Source organism: Fundulus heteroclitus, chromosome 23, assembly GCF_011125445.2.
Source record: "Fundulus heteroclitus isolate FHET01 chromosome 23, MU-UCD_Fhet_4.1, whole genome shotgun sequence".
Lineage (NCBI taxonomy): Eukaryota > Metazoa > Chordata > Actinopteri > Cyprinodontiformes > Fundulidae > Fundulus > Fundulus heteroclitus.
This window is the reverse complement of record NC_046383.1, coordinates 22,417,414-22,432,038: the sequence shown is the minus strand read 5'-3', so window position 1 is coordinate 22,432,038 and position 14,625 is coordinate 22,417,414. Positions and strand designations below refer to the sequence as shown.

Genomic DNA, 14,625 nt, shown 5'->3' with positions numbered 1-14,625 from the left:
AACGGCAGCAAATCAGCTTCCAGCAAGACTGGAGAAATAAAGAGATTCATACCAACGTATCCAAGGAACAAATCAAAACTCTGCGAAGATTAGCCTCATTGGACCAAAAAAAAAAAAAAAGGATGACGTTACTCGAAAGCTCCTTAGAGGAAGTTTTCCTTTATCACGATAGACCAGAAAACAGAAATACAATCAAAGAAGTTGGCAGCTATTCAGCTAGATCAGACTTGTATTGTTCTGCATGACTCACCCAGCCGCTCCACTGAGCTCGAGTGGTCTTACAGCGCACTGAATGTATAATTTAAACCAAATCATGAACATTTATCGCCCAAGCAGAACCTGACCTCAGAGTTATCAAAAAAAACACATCCTCACTAAGGATTAAAATCTCAGTTCATACTCATTCCATTGCAAGAGATTAACACAATCAAATATTTCAAAATATGTTAATTGTTCTGATGCGGCCTGCTGAATGTTTTTTTTTTTCTTCTTCCCCTATGCAATATAATATTAAAATCAACGATCTGGACCCTGAAATGCAGTCGGAGGTGAAACAGGACATGAGCAGAGCATCGCAAAGTGCCATCACAGCAAACCATGCAAAACATGCCATGAAAACAAGTGCACAAAACACACATGAAAAACATGCATTTCAAGTAATAAAAGCTAATCTTAATAAAAATATTTAGAAATCAGATAAGTCATGCAAAAATCACTTTTAAATGGATATTCAGGACAGTCCATGTTACCTCTGCAGACGCGCATTAATGCTTTAGAGTTGACATAAAAACACGACTGCAAGCTCGACCGTCAATCTGTACAGCGACAGGTTTCAGGGTGTAAAATTAAGGTGAAATGTTTTATTTAAGGGTGCAGTATAAATTCATAGCAAACATTCTCCAAGGAGATCTGTAGTGTTTAAAAAATTACACCGTAAATGTTTGCCATGATGATTGTTTGCTTTTCTTCTCCATCTAGACGTGTCTTCAAAAGGGCCAATAACTCCAAAGCTGAGGCCAAAGAAAATACTGCTGACTCTGAGCTTATTCATGAAACAAAAAGTGCATCTGGACCAACAATCATTTAACATCACATTTTTTTGTTAGAAATTCAATAGATCTCAAGACTTTGTCAAGCCGCATAACCATTCATCAAACTGTTGTTTCTCTCAAGTCTTTAGATTCCGATTTAGGAGCATCAGGACTTTCCTCGGGTTTCTTGGCCGAAGTGGAAGAGCATTTGTTGTCCTCAGATTCTGTTTTGGAGTCAGTAGTGGAAGAGCTGCTTGTACTGGGACTGTCTGTTTTCTGCGTCTGATCCGAAGAACGTTGCAGGAATAAAGGGACCTCTAGCTGCTCTTTGGTCAGAAGGCCTCTCTGGTCCTCTACTCTGCTGCACTGAGCTTTGGTCAGCATGTCCATAAATCCTGATGCAAATCAAGACGATTGTTAATTTTGCAGCTTATTCAGCGATACAAACAGATTTGAGCAATATGAACCAAAATCATCTATTGGTGACATGTAAATGATACATGTGGTATAAGTGCTATGGAAATGTATTGCATTTGGGGGTTGTGGGACAGACCGACATAATTTCGTGCATAATTTTGATTTGGGAGGAAAATTTCCTTCAGATACATATTTTTAAAGATAAAAATCCAAAAAGAATAGATAGATGAATAGATGTTTCTACAAAGTATTGCACATGGCACTTTTTAGCTGCTAAAAACTTTAACAATTTTCCTTCCACTTCAAGTCATATGCTCGATTACATAAAATCCCCATAAGAACACTGTTTTTTGGTAATAAAAATAGCATGAATACGTTTACAAGCCACTGTTCATAGTTTTTCCATTGGACCTCATCTTGACCTGGCCTTGCTACAATGATTTAATAAAAATGGTCAAAATACTATAAAGTTCTTGTTTGCTACCAGTGACCTGCAATGATCCTGAGATCCAGGGCTCAAATCATCTAACAGGATGTGGTGAAACTACACCAGCTACTGCTGAGGTGTCCTACCGTCCATCTCGCGGTTCTTACTGGGTCTGTGATGTGTCCTGGCTCGCTCCGGCTGCGTCGATGAGGAGGGCTCCAGACCTGCAGTCCCTGGTCCTGCCTGGATACAAAAATCACAGACATGATGCAAATTTTACATTTGGGGAAGATAAAGATACAAAAAATACATACATGAGAATTACAATTACATGATTCCAGTTTAGGAAGATGTGATTTGTAAAAAGATTTATCGGAACATCTTGGAAGTCTCATTTGAGTTTTCCTTCCTCCAGTTCAAAATGGTTAATTTTTAATAAAAAAAAGTTCTCAAACTACAAACATCTTTAAGAGGAAATGCTTCTAACCACCCCAAGCAACTTTAAAAAAGTCCAAAGGTTTATATCGTCACTGCAAAAAACAGTGCCTACAATAAACCAGTTAATTTAGTTTTATCACTTATTTTGTTTAAATTGTAAGTTATGATGATATACTCATTTATATAAATTACAGAGCCAAATGTATTGCTTCCTCTAACTCTTACAAAATGAATGGAAGGGAAGCATTTTTAGGGCAGACCATTCGGTTGTTCAGGGCATCTAGGAACTATTTTTATTAATGTCTTCCTAGAGTATAAATGGAGTTTGGCACAGGAACTCATTTCCTCTATGCCATTCTTAAATTTGGGAAAGACAAGAGAACATGTTCAAGTATGGCAGAGGTGTTCGAGTTTCACAATTGAGGACATGGCTTAAAGAAAACAACTTTTAGAACATACCAAACCAATATCTAAAGCCTTATTAAAACATTTAAAACAAAAACTGTGTGTCTGGCGGCAAGATGGACCTGGGTTCTTGTCCAGCTTTGTCAGTAAGGATGATAAACAATTTTTATTTTTGTAAAGTCAACCATTGGAGAACTGATGAACAGCATCTCAAGGTTATCAAGTCTCCAAACAACAGTTTGCTCCACAAACATTGGACACCTGGTAAAGATGTGTTTAAAAATGCGGCAATACTCTAAACTCCGTCTTAATTAGTAGCGGTGGACTCTTGCATATATTTTTTGTGCTTAAGCGGAGCACAGAAAATGTAGTCTTCTTACTTTTTTGTATCGTGTCATGAAATGCCTAAAAAAGGTTTTGCAACACCATTTCAATGGACTGCTAAAACATGAAACCTGCCTGTGACTGCAAAGAACTTTATGGGTGATTAAGCTGTGATGTATAGCTTTATCTAGAATAAACCTAAATCTTTCAAAAATAAAAAAGCATCTGTAACATGATGTATGGCCGCAGATAAAAATTAGAAGCCATTTTAATGTGTCAGGTATTTTGGGGTGTCCGAACATTTGCATGAGCTTTTATGATAAAGACTGAAGATCAAACAAACACTTTAAAAATGTCTTAAAGTATTGATCAAATGAAATTGGTTCCATTACTGGTATCTCACCTGTGGGTTAAGAAAAGAAACTCCCCCTCTTGGAATGATGATCTGGTCTTTAGCTGTTTTCACAGGAAGATAAAGATCTGTTTACAACAGGGCTTTAACGTAAAAACACTGTTCCTGAGCGCAGAGAAAGGAGCTGAGGCACAGACTACGGCTCTGAATGGAAGTCGGGAAATGAGATGAATAAACTGATATGACACCGCGCTACACAAACCAAATTCACTGCGACACTTCAACCCACAGAAGACAGACAAGGGGGAAGCAAATCTCAGGAGTCAAGAGAAAGGGCCATGCAGAAAGGGATTTAGAGAAACAAGAACAGATAGAGGGACAGTAAATTATTCATTCCCACAAGATTTGGGGAGTCATACAACAAACAGTGATCAAAGAAAATAAAAATAAAAAATAAAAGACTTGCATGCAGGACAAAAGCACATAAAACAACATGTAACACCCACATCAGCTGATGGAGAGTGACCAGAGTGTATCTTTCTGATTTAATTCAACTTTAGGTTACTTAGCTGCGCAGGCTGCTGCCGTCGTAAACACATCAAAGCAAAAGAAAAAAAATCACAAGTAAAGTCAAGCATGTTAACCTTTGGCTCTGTCCAGCCGTAGCACCTTATTGGCAAGTTTGTACACAGACCAGCTCAGGTTCACAGGCTCGTCACTTCCAACCTGAAACAAACAGTCACAGCATTGTAGGCGGGGAAATAACCAACAACCGCAATGATGGTGCAACACACAAATACAGTCGTATTCCACAAATTATTTTAATAGAAACAAATCATTTTAGTATCACAGCATGCAATATTTTGATCTTTAACCAGAACAATAAAGATATTTTTAAATAGACTTCTTGAAAAGTACGTTTAATATGTGCCCAAATGTTATTTTTTGAAGGCATTGCAATGCATATTTTGGTTTATTGAACATGAATGCAGTATAATGTTCTATTATAGGGCCAAAATGTTTAAATGACAAACAGAGCAGTTGTTTTTGAGCAAGCAGATACTAAAACCATGGGTTATGATGTGCTGTAAATAAAAAGTCTATGCTTTAAAAATAAATACATTTTCCAATTAGATGACATGGAATGGACGTGTGGCTGGCTTTTGGCATTGCAGAAAAAGGATCGGGTAAACGGGCCTACCTTCAACAAATATCCTCCAAGTGGGAGAGCTTTGTCAAAGTTAAATAGATTTCTCCTCACCCACTAAAACACTTTTGACTTATTTTGCAACATTGGCTTTAAAAGGAAGAAACCACCCAGAGCCAGCAGGGAGCAAGCAGCCAGACCATCAAAGCAACTTCTGGATTTTACTTTTCTTCAATGCGCCAATACAAAACGTCCGCCGACGTCCAACGATTGTGTTGTTTCAGAAAACATCAACTTCTCCCTCTATGTCTTTAAAACCATTCTAAAGAGCTTACTGAGCAAAGCCAGGGAAACAGACGTGTCCTTATAACCTTCTGTGTAAAGCGTCGTTTGATTCTCATTAGAAAAGTCCGAATTTCCACTCCTTCCATCACTGCACCACCCAAACATATACAGCAAGTGGGCTATTTTGGTGAGAAATAATTTTGGGAACCAACTGACACTATAAATCTTGACCTAAAGCACTCAAATCCCAGCTGGACACTCTGGATTTACTATACGTCCATCTTTTTGTGCCAAGAACTGATGCCTAAACTCAGTGTTTTGATTAAGAGGATAGCCCATTTACTCTTTGGGGAAATTTCCTGCTGTTTAATGACAATTTTTTTATTGAATTAGTTGAACAGGAAAAATATTTAATATCTTGATGAAGGGACAGTTATTTATGTGATGTTTCACATATTGCCTATAAATCTCATGTTAAGATAGGAAATATGAAAACATCAGAAGGTTATAGATTTTGATGGGAACAACAGGAAAAATAAAAGATGAACATTACAGTTTGGGAAAAGGCTTGCAGAAATGCTGTTGAAAACCTTCTCCTTACATGGTGTTTAGACGTTTAAGGAAAATTAATTCACCCAAGAGAAGCAATAAAAAACAAAGCAAGAGATTCCTCCAGAGGCTTTTGATAACAAGGCTGTGGGGGAGCATCTTTTTCTGAGGTACAAATATTGGAGGATTAAGGAGCCACACATTTCTCAGCAAACTTTGCAAACTTTAAAAATTGTTAAAAAACTGAAATATGGTGAAGTTATTCTTTGCTCAAAAATATATTTTTAACAACACTTGAGACAAAAAAAAACAAAAAAAAAAAAAAAAAAAAACTTTGACATTTATGTGCACAACGTAAACTAACTTCCAGCTGGAGACTGCTGGAAGAACAGATCAAACAAATGCATATTTTTCTGAAATTGGCTTTGCTTTTCATATGCAATTGTGTTAGCACTACTGAAAATTATCATATTGAAATTAACCCAAATTCTCCTTGATCCCTCCCCACCCCCTTTCAGTACAAATAAACAATTTCTCAACATTTCTACAAGTTTTAGCATTTCCACCACCATAAATAGACATCTGGTGGGGACATTAAGGGCAGTTGTGCATTCATACTTTGGTAGTACACAGTAATTTATTTATATACAAGATATTTATAAATATATAAATTAGAAGCAATGTTTGCAGAAGGTGTAGTTCAGTGTACCCTGCAGCTCTAAAATAAGCTAATTGTGTCACTCTAGCCATGCGGGTGTATTTCACAGACATGTACCTTTAAAGTGATGTTGTGGCAACCGCACTGGAAACTTTGTGTGTTGCCAATACCACCATGTCTCCATTTATAGCTTATCTGGGCAAAAATTCTGCCCACATTCAAAGACATTCACACCCCCCCCCCCCTCATTTTAATCGGTCAGACCTCCTGCACATTGCCACCCCCTCCCATTCCCTGAGGTCATCCTCCGCCATCCACCTCATCATGCCTTCCTGCCGTCTCAGCACCACGAGGACTACAGCCTTCAGCTCTTCTGCCAAATATGCCCTAAATATGAAACTCCCTCTCAGACATTCATAATACTGTCTCTCCCTATACTTTCTCTTTTATTGAGTGACCTGAAAGGCGCTTTTAAATTAAATGCATTTCTAGGTTTAGGAAAATAACATTGATAGAGTAGCTGCTCCTTAAAATAAGACTGATTATATTTTAGGGTCCAGAACGGCCACTTACCATGGTGACCACTGCCTCTTGGGGCTTTAGGTGGTGCTTCTGGAGCACCGTAGAGAGGGCGTCCTGCAGCGTCTTGCTGGACTTCGCCATGATCCCCACTGTTTTACCAGTAAAGGCATTCTCCAGCCTGTGATGTGATAACATTTTTGATCACAACCCTCACACACACCATACTGAAAGCAATTCTGACAGCCAAGAAAGTCAACATCGGAAATGTGACCAAATTTGGTCATGCGTCTGAAGCAATCGTGAAAGCAAGGCCGCCGATATGCACCCATACCATCACCAGGATCCCCCCCCCCCCCAAATATGGTGAGATGTTGCATGCGGTGGTGGGGATGTGGGTGAGAAAGTTTGCTAATGGTGACTAAAGAGAGAAAAAAAAAAAGGAAACGACTAAGATGACTCACGTAAACGTCACCCTGAGCTCGAGAGAGACCTGCTGATCTTTGAGCACGGTGCAGTCCTGGTCCAGCGATAAGGGCTGCTGACGAGAGACAACCGCGCATCAGACAGGAAGGCGTGACAGTGATTTTGAGAGACAAGAGTATCAACCTCGAACTAAGTGTTTCGGAAACGAAAGGCTGAGACGAGACCCAGAGGATGTGTGAACAGGAAGAGGTTGATATTCTCACATATGCTTACCAAACATGGTTAAAAAAAAAGGAGCACCGAGGCTGGTTTTAAGCAGCTTTATATAGAGAACCGCAAGTGGTGCAGCTGACAGTGGAAGCTCTCACCTTGTCCTTGCCATGAAGGTAAATTATGACATCTTTTAATGGGAAGCCCCTTTTCTCACACAGGCTGGCCAGCATGTTCTTGATTGGCTGGCCGTTGCGCGTGGGGGCCAGGGAGGCGCTGCCGTCGGGCAGGTAGACACAGCAGTAGCCCCCCTCCATCCCCACACGGCTCCCCATGCCAGCTGCTTGACCGCGGGAGCTGGCGCTCGGCCGACCGTTCTACACAAACGCAGGGAAGCAACAAGACACTACCCAGTTAATATTAAGACGGGTTTGCCATCTTAAGGTTTACGTTAATATTTTCTGTCCTAACAACAATCTTACATGATAAATGATTTATTGTGAGCTCAAGCAGCCACAGACTGTCATAACTGTACTGACCTCCATCTGTCTGCAGAGGGCGCCAAGCTCCACACTGCTGGTTGACTTGTGGGGCATATTTGGCTCCTTCAGAGGACCTGTGCCTTGCTCATTTAATACATCTTTGATTGAAGACAAAAACAAAAAAATTAGCAACTCAAAACACAGCTTTAAAACAAAAAAAAAAAGTAATAATATGACAATCACTACCTCCCCACGATCCTCTTTTCTGTCGCTGTTTCTCTGGGCCACTTTTACAACCCGGGAGGCTGTTGGAGTCGGACTTCTTGTTCTGTTTGACAGATTCACAATGGTAAGCCGGGGTTTAACAGGAATAATGTGCTTCCATAGCCCCCCCCCCCCCCTCTAATGCATCTACCTTCTTGTCACTCGGGGCGCTCCTGTTGAACACGTCCTCCCACGACCCCATGCGGGCATGCTCTGCCATGGGCTGAGGTAGATGTTTGCCTTCTACACTTGCCAAGGTGCAGCGCTGGTAGAGAGGAGAGCGCACAAAGCGCCGGTAGCTGTCCATCTTCATCAGCTTGAAGATCTGATGCAAGAGAAGCAGGAGATCTGAGCGCCAGGGTGGAGAGATAAATGCCCGGGGGGGCTCCCAGTGAAATGGAAGCGTGGCCTTTTTCTGCAAACCTGGGCCTGGGCTTTGTTAAACATGTCAGGAGTGGGCCGTTCCAGGTCTTTCTCCTCAGTCTTAGCGCTGTCATCGATGTTCACACAGTAGGGGGCGCTGTCAGACAGGTAGGTGTTGTAGATGGAGCGAGCTGCTGCTTTCAGCTAAAAAACATAAAAAAATAGTTAGATGAATCAGTAGAGACCACAAATGCTGAGAGCACCATTTATCACATGACGCGTTTAAGCTGTCGAATTAGAAAATGAAATGTAAAACGTTTTCCACTTTGTCAGATTACAGTATAAACAAAACATTTCCAGGGATAAGCAACGGTAGAGTAATCATGAAGTGCACTGGAGAGAGAGGGTGGGTCATATGTGGTTTTTACAAATGCAAATCGGAGGGAAAGTGTGCCAGGCATTTGTAGAAAGGCTCCTTTACTCTGAAAAAGCCCCTGTCTAGAATGTTTTCTTCAGAAAGTGGTCTTGTCAGTATATAGTGAAGTTGTGCACAAAGTCACAAGACACCTCTCAGGGGTTGTGAGACGATTTGATGCTGATGTGCTAAAGATTTAGTATTTCCTGCACTTATTGTATCAGGCCTATCATGTCTTATTAAAAAAAATTACTATTTTTGTAATTTTATCACTTCATTCTCTTAATATTCTGACTTTATTCTTACAAATTAAAAATAATCCTCCCCCAACCCCTACAAAAAGGGGGTGACCAGTCTCTGCCACTGTGTCTTTGTGGGTCACAGGCTGAAAAGTTTGGTGTAAACGACAGTTACGTTAAACAATATTCATTGCAGCAACCAAGCCATAAGAAATCCTATTGGCCAATTTTCCACAAGCCGTATAGAGGACAGAGAAAACATAACGAAGGTTCTAAATGTAACGTTCATATATAGCCAGTAAAACAGGTTTTAGGCATGCAATGCTTTTGCAAGGCACTGCGAGGGCTGAAGGCACTTCCTGTATTCAATTTAGAAATCAAACAGTAAGCATTTACAGATAAAAGTCAGTGGTTTCTGCAGACCAACAATGTTTTCCCCTTTTGAGCCACATTTAGTTGATTATTCTCCCTTAAACAGGACTAATTACTTTCTATTACTGGAATACTACACTCAGCATTGCTGAATCGACTGAGTTGGGGCAAAGGCTCTGCTTCAACAGAACAGCTTCGTGACTGTCACTGTAAAGCATATTGACGAAGATGAACTCAGAGGGTTGCACAACAGGACAATGAGTCAAAATTAACCAATTCAACAGTGTCCTCATACCTGATCCATAGATGTGGAGGGAATCTTCCTGAACTTTTCACACTCTTGCCAGAATAAAATGTTCTCTGCACTCACTTCTGACGTTAAAAAGGCCTGCGGAGAAGTGTGCGAGCAGCATGAACATGTTAGGAAAAAAAAAAAAAAACACCAGTAAATAAACAGCTTCAACGGTTTAAAAAGGAGTTCTCCAAATAGTGCCGAGTCGGTCTCACCGTAAAGTAACCAACCCCACAGGGGTCTTCCAACAGCTTCTCGAAGGAGACGGCCCAGCTCAGGACACTGTTGGCCGGGTTGACGTCCCCTCCTGGGGTCCCTGGAAGGCTGGAGCTGCTGCCTCCGCAGCCCCGCGCGGACATGTTCAGCTCTAGAACACAATCACAAACACACCCACTTTTTCAGCGCAAAAAAAAGAAAAGCCGGAGTTTGAGGCTTAATCAAATCTTTTCAAGCTCAGACATGTTGAGATATGTTTAAAAAAAAAAAAAAAAAAAAGTTGGCTGTGTGCATGCTCACCTCCATCTGACACTGCCTGACTCTGGGAACAAAGAAAGAAAGAAAAAAAAAAAAAAAAGTCAGAAGACTTTCAAAGCACACAAAATGTAGGAAAGAATTGACAATTAAGTCAAATTATATTTTTTAGTCTCCCTTGGGATAGATTTGCCTTGCATACAAGGATCAGCTGCATTGTACTACATATTCAAGCGCTAATAATAGGAGTCTCAGTAAAATAATAAATATAAGATAGTAACAACAGATCATGAATCACAGACTAAAACGATCATATTAAGAAACCAGTTCTGACAATCCTGTCCTGGTGGTCCCTTTCAAACCCATTTCTGAAACTAGCCTTTAAAAATATATATAAAATTCTGCTTATTTTTTTTCTCCTATCTTGTAAAGTATGGGTACAAGACAGAGCATAAAGTTTAGACAAAAATCAACATCGCAGCAACAGATATAAAGTGCATCCATCCACTTACAATGACACGTTTGGGAAGGGAAATGTGAACAACAGCTGCATGGTTTTTATTTCTGCCTGTGCTGTCAGTGTAGCGCAATCAGCCAGGACAGTTTTCACAGGAAGTGGTTGCAACACTGATGACAACAGCTCTCATTCAACTTTCAGAGCACACACACACACACACAAAAAAAAATTCACATCTTGCAAAAGTCTTTTTCACAGCAGCTGACATGCAACTGGTTTTTAAGGCAACCATAGAACTAAGACAACACTAAGGGCAAAGGTTTAGCTTAGAAGTCACTCAACTCCTAATAAAAATGGTAATATTCAAAAAGAGATGATGGAGAACAGTACGGAGAGTTTATATGTTCCTTTGTTTGCTTTTCCCCATGTGGGGTCTCAAAATCCCCCCACAGTCTACACACATGCAGGCTGGTGAATTAAAAAAAAAAAAAAAGAAAAAAAGAAAGACGACTCGGAGGTGTGAATATTGCCAGGTTTGTGCAGGATATCAATCTAAACTAAAAAGCTAGAGTACCTGCCCACCAACTATCATGGTTCATGTGCTAGTTTATAAATACACACGTATATAATTACCATAGATGATATCTCACTCTCAGTTCCCCATTATCATTTGCTAATAACCTAAAACAAAAAAAAAGCTCAAAACTGCGCAGATTCAAGAAAAGATGAACATCTTCGACATTTTTCTGTTCATCAACGATCTGACAACTTTTGCTCCAACATATATTGTTCTGTTTATAATCTTCCTTTTACTTCCATTGTTCTTGCCTTTGATTTGTCATTTTACTAGACGCCCCTTTGTAGTACTGAATCAGACCTTCAGAACTGCCCCCAAGTCTGCATGGGGTGAATCTACCAAGGTGTTGGAAATGTTTCTCTGGGATTTTGGTCCATGTTGACTCGATAGTGTAATTCAGATGGTGCAGAGTCCACACCAGTTTGAGGTCATTAGATCTCTCCAGTGACATTGTGCATTGGAAGATGGGCACACTGTGGTCATGAAGGGATGCAGGCAGCCAGCAACAATACTCTGGCATTAATACCAATGATGCTCGGCTGGTACTGAGGTGGGCCAGGAACATATGCCTCACTATTGTACCGCCGCCTGCAGCCTGACCCACTGACACGACAGAGCACCTCTGACCCTACCATGTGAATGTTGCAGTTCAATTAGAGACTCGCAAGACCAAGCCAGGTTTTCAAATATGCTACTTAATTTGATGAGCCTGTGTTAACTGTAGCCTCCGTTTCCTGTTCTCAGCCGACAGGAGCATCTGCCGCTGTAGCCCATCTGCTTCAATCTTTGACGCGTTGGACGTTCAGAGCTGGGGTTCCACATCAGCTGGTTGTGACGAGCGCTTATTTGAGCTACAACTGCCACTATTCCTCTCAAATCAAGAAGGTGTTTCTCATCCACAAAACCGGTATTTAGTTATTTTTCCCTTTTTTGACCACTCTGTAGAGCCTGAGAGAAGATTTGCTTTGAAAAATACCCATACGTCCACGGTTTAGTTTAAAAGTTTCTGACAAAGTCACCAAAATCTCAAGCTTTGAAACTCATCTTGGCCATGTGTAGTCGAGTGATGTGCTGAGATGTTGTGTTAAGCAGTTGAACAGCTGTACGACATAGAGTGACCAGTGGGATTTTATTATTCCTTTCTAATTTCACTTGCGTTAAAAAAAATCTGGAGGAACCAAATAATGCTGATACTGTCCAGATTAGCATTATTTAACAGTCATAGTTCATTAAGGAGGAAGAAATTTAACCAAACACAGTTTCACATTTGATAGAGCCCCATTGGTGTCCTGATCCTAGAGGATTAAACTAGTTGTGGGAGGAATCTCTTTATTTTTTTTTTCCCTGCATCTTGAGTTGTTTTTATACCTACATCAGTCTAAACTAAAAGTCTCTTAAGTGCAAAACTGGCTTTAATTAAGCCATTTTAGTCATAATCCACATGAAAAAAGATGAAGAAAAAAAATAAAAGTGCAAAAACAGGGGCTGAAACCTTTAAAAAAAAATAAATAAATAAAACCCACACACCTTAAAAGATAAACAGACCAGTAAATGTGGTCTAGAGTGCTTAGCCATTGCAAAGCTCTAATCATCAGTTGGAATAAATACAATGCTTCTAATCTATTGCATTTAAGCAGTAATGTGATGACTTTTGCTGCGGCTGAAGTCTCCAACTACCCCATTATACACCCCCCGTCCTCATTTTTCTGATTTTGACCTAAAAACAACAATGATAGTCAGCAGGAAGTCAACAGGAGAAGTCAAATATAGGTTGTTAAAATCAAAATCGAATGTGGTGGCATTATCTGGCTGGCACACTTTTTTGTTTTATGCACTTTAGGCAGAAACGGACACGCAAACGTAGAAGAGAGTCAACGAATAAAAGGGAAATGTATCTTAAGTTGAATGCAAAGCAGCATAAAAAAACTAGGAACTCATAATAAACATCCAAGACCTTCCTACTTCATTAGAAGGCATTTAGAGAAGAAGGAAAAAAAAGACATTTATTTAAGAGCCGAGACATTTGAGGAAATGGCGAGTGAATTCGAGCCAAGTCAGCCCACACAGGACAGATTGGACCGCATGCATGGCTCGTCCTTCTGCTTCTGGCTCATAAAGACCAGCCTGTGTTCAGCGGCGACCAACTGTAGCCGCACGGTCTGATTGGTTCTGGCCCTGCAGAGGAGTGAATACAGGCGACACCAGCCAACATGGCACAACTGCTCACCGGCCCTCCTCCACCAACAGCGGTATAAGGAAGTACAAAACTGATCTAAAAACGAGGCCATCTCTTAAAAAGATGGTGAAAAGTGTCATTCCAAAAAAAGACCTGAAAAGCTACAGAAACCTTAAAAGAGTGGTGCGCGCTTACCATGTGGCCCACAGGGATCCCAAAAGCATTGCTGTTCTTCGCCATGGTGGCCCCCGACACCAGATGATAAACCTCTGTGCTCTCTGTCTAAAAGGGACACAGCGAAGTGCTCCACCCAGACTTGATGCACACTCTTCATAACAAACACTCAAACATCACTTGGGTCTTCCTGTCACTTCCTGCCTGGAAGGGAAGTCTCGCCATAGCAACAAGCCACAGAAGAGGAAGTATGGTTACTATGATCGAGCTCTTCTCAACCTACATCTTGAGAAACTCTATGATGTGGGCACACAGGCAGACTCTCGATGCCTGTAGTGCAGTTCAGCTGCTGAACGGCGTTGCTTTAAGATGCATGCAGCCAGCTTTTAGTTTTACCCATAATATTTATTGCCCTTTACAAGACTTGTGTGTGTGTGTGTGTGTGTGTGGGAAGGTTTTAACTTTGAAAAGTCTGTATGGCAGAATACAAATACTAATGTGTCAGAGCAAAACAATTCCAGTCAAAATTGGCATATTTAGTTAAGATTTTTTTAAAAAAAACAATGTTAACTGGTAGGAATTTAAATTGCTGTGTGATTTTGGAAGAAGAAAAACTAGCTAGCGTTTTTTTTTTTTAAAGATAATTAAGCAATCAATTGCTCCCTCCTTTCTTGCCTCTAATAAAAGCTACAGTCCAAAGCTCATAATCAGTATAAATAATGCTGAGGTAAAATCAATCAACATACAAGCTGACAGTTACACCAGCTAAATTAAAACTGGATGCTTGTAATCGACTGACCTTTGGCAAGATGCGCCATTTCTGCTGCGTCCCGCGTTGCTTCAGAGAGACGCTGTTTGCCAGGCGGGAGAACTTGTAACAAAGGCCACTGAAAGCCACCATTTTATTTTTATTTTTTCAATGAGACGAGCAGACAAAATGTTTAACATGAAACCAGGTAGATTTCGACACACAGCAGCTTATCATGTCATACCTATTTTCAAGTGCGCAACAGGACTGCGCAGGTGGCGCTCGGCAGTACTAATCAGCTGCGGCTAATTTGATCCAGCAGAGGCTTTTTCTTGTTTCTTGCTTTCTGCAAGTTTTTTTTTTTTTTTTTTTTGTCAGTGGTTACCTAAAAGCCAACGGGGAACCTG

At 40.5% G+C, this 14,625-nt stretch overlaps 1 protein-coding gene across 4 annotated transcripts; it reads right to left on the bottom strand.

The window, feature by feature from the left end:
- Positions 1-140: 140 nt before the first annotated feature.
- Positions 141-14,477, bottom strand: rgs14b (regulator of G protein signaling 14b). Of its 4 annotated transcripts, none has more exons than XM_021309317.2 (15): positions 14,270-14,477; positions 10,132-10,153; positions 9,831-9,982; positions 9,619-9,711; positions 8,358-8,501; positions 8,086-8,259; positions 7,917-7,998; positions 7,728-7,828; positions 7,347-7,565; positions 7,017-7,093; positions 6,607-6,733; positions 4,039-4,120; positions 3,446-3,498; positions 2,022-2,118; positions 141-1,426 (listed from the first exon to the last, which is right to left on the bottom strand). In XM_021309317.2, exons 1-15 carry the CDS (start codon positions 14,369-14,371, stop codon positions 1,152-1,154), a joined length of 1,800 nt encoding a protein of 599 aa, XP_021164992.2. In that variant the 5' UTR covers positions 14,372-14,477; the 3' UTR covers positions 141-1,151. The 4 variants fall into 4 exon arrangements, with proteins under 4 accessions (XP_021164992.2, XP_035983283.1, XP_035983282.1 ...); XM_036127390.1 differs by having other exon boundaries at positions 2,043-2,118; XM_036127389.1 differs by having other exon boundaries at positions 7,017-7,090.
- Between the last annotated feature and the right edge of the window lie 148 nt (positions 14,478-14,625).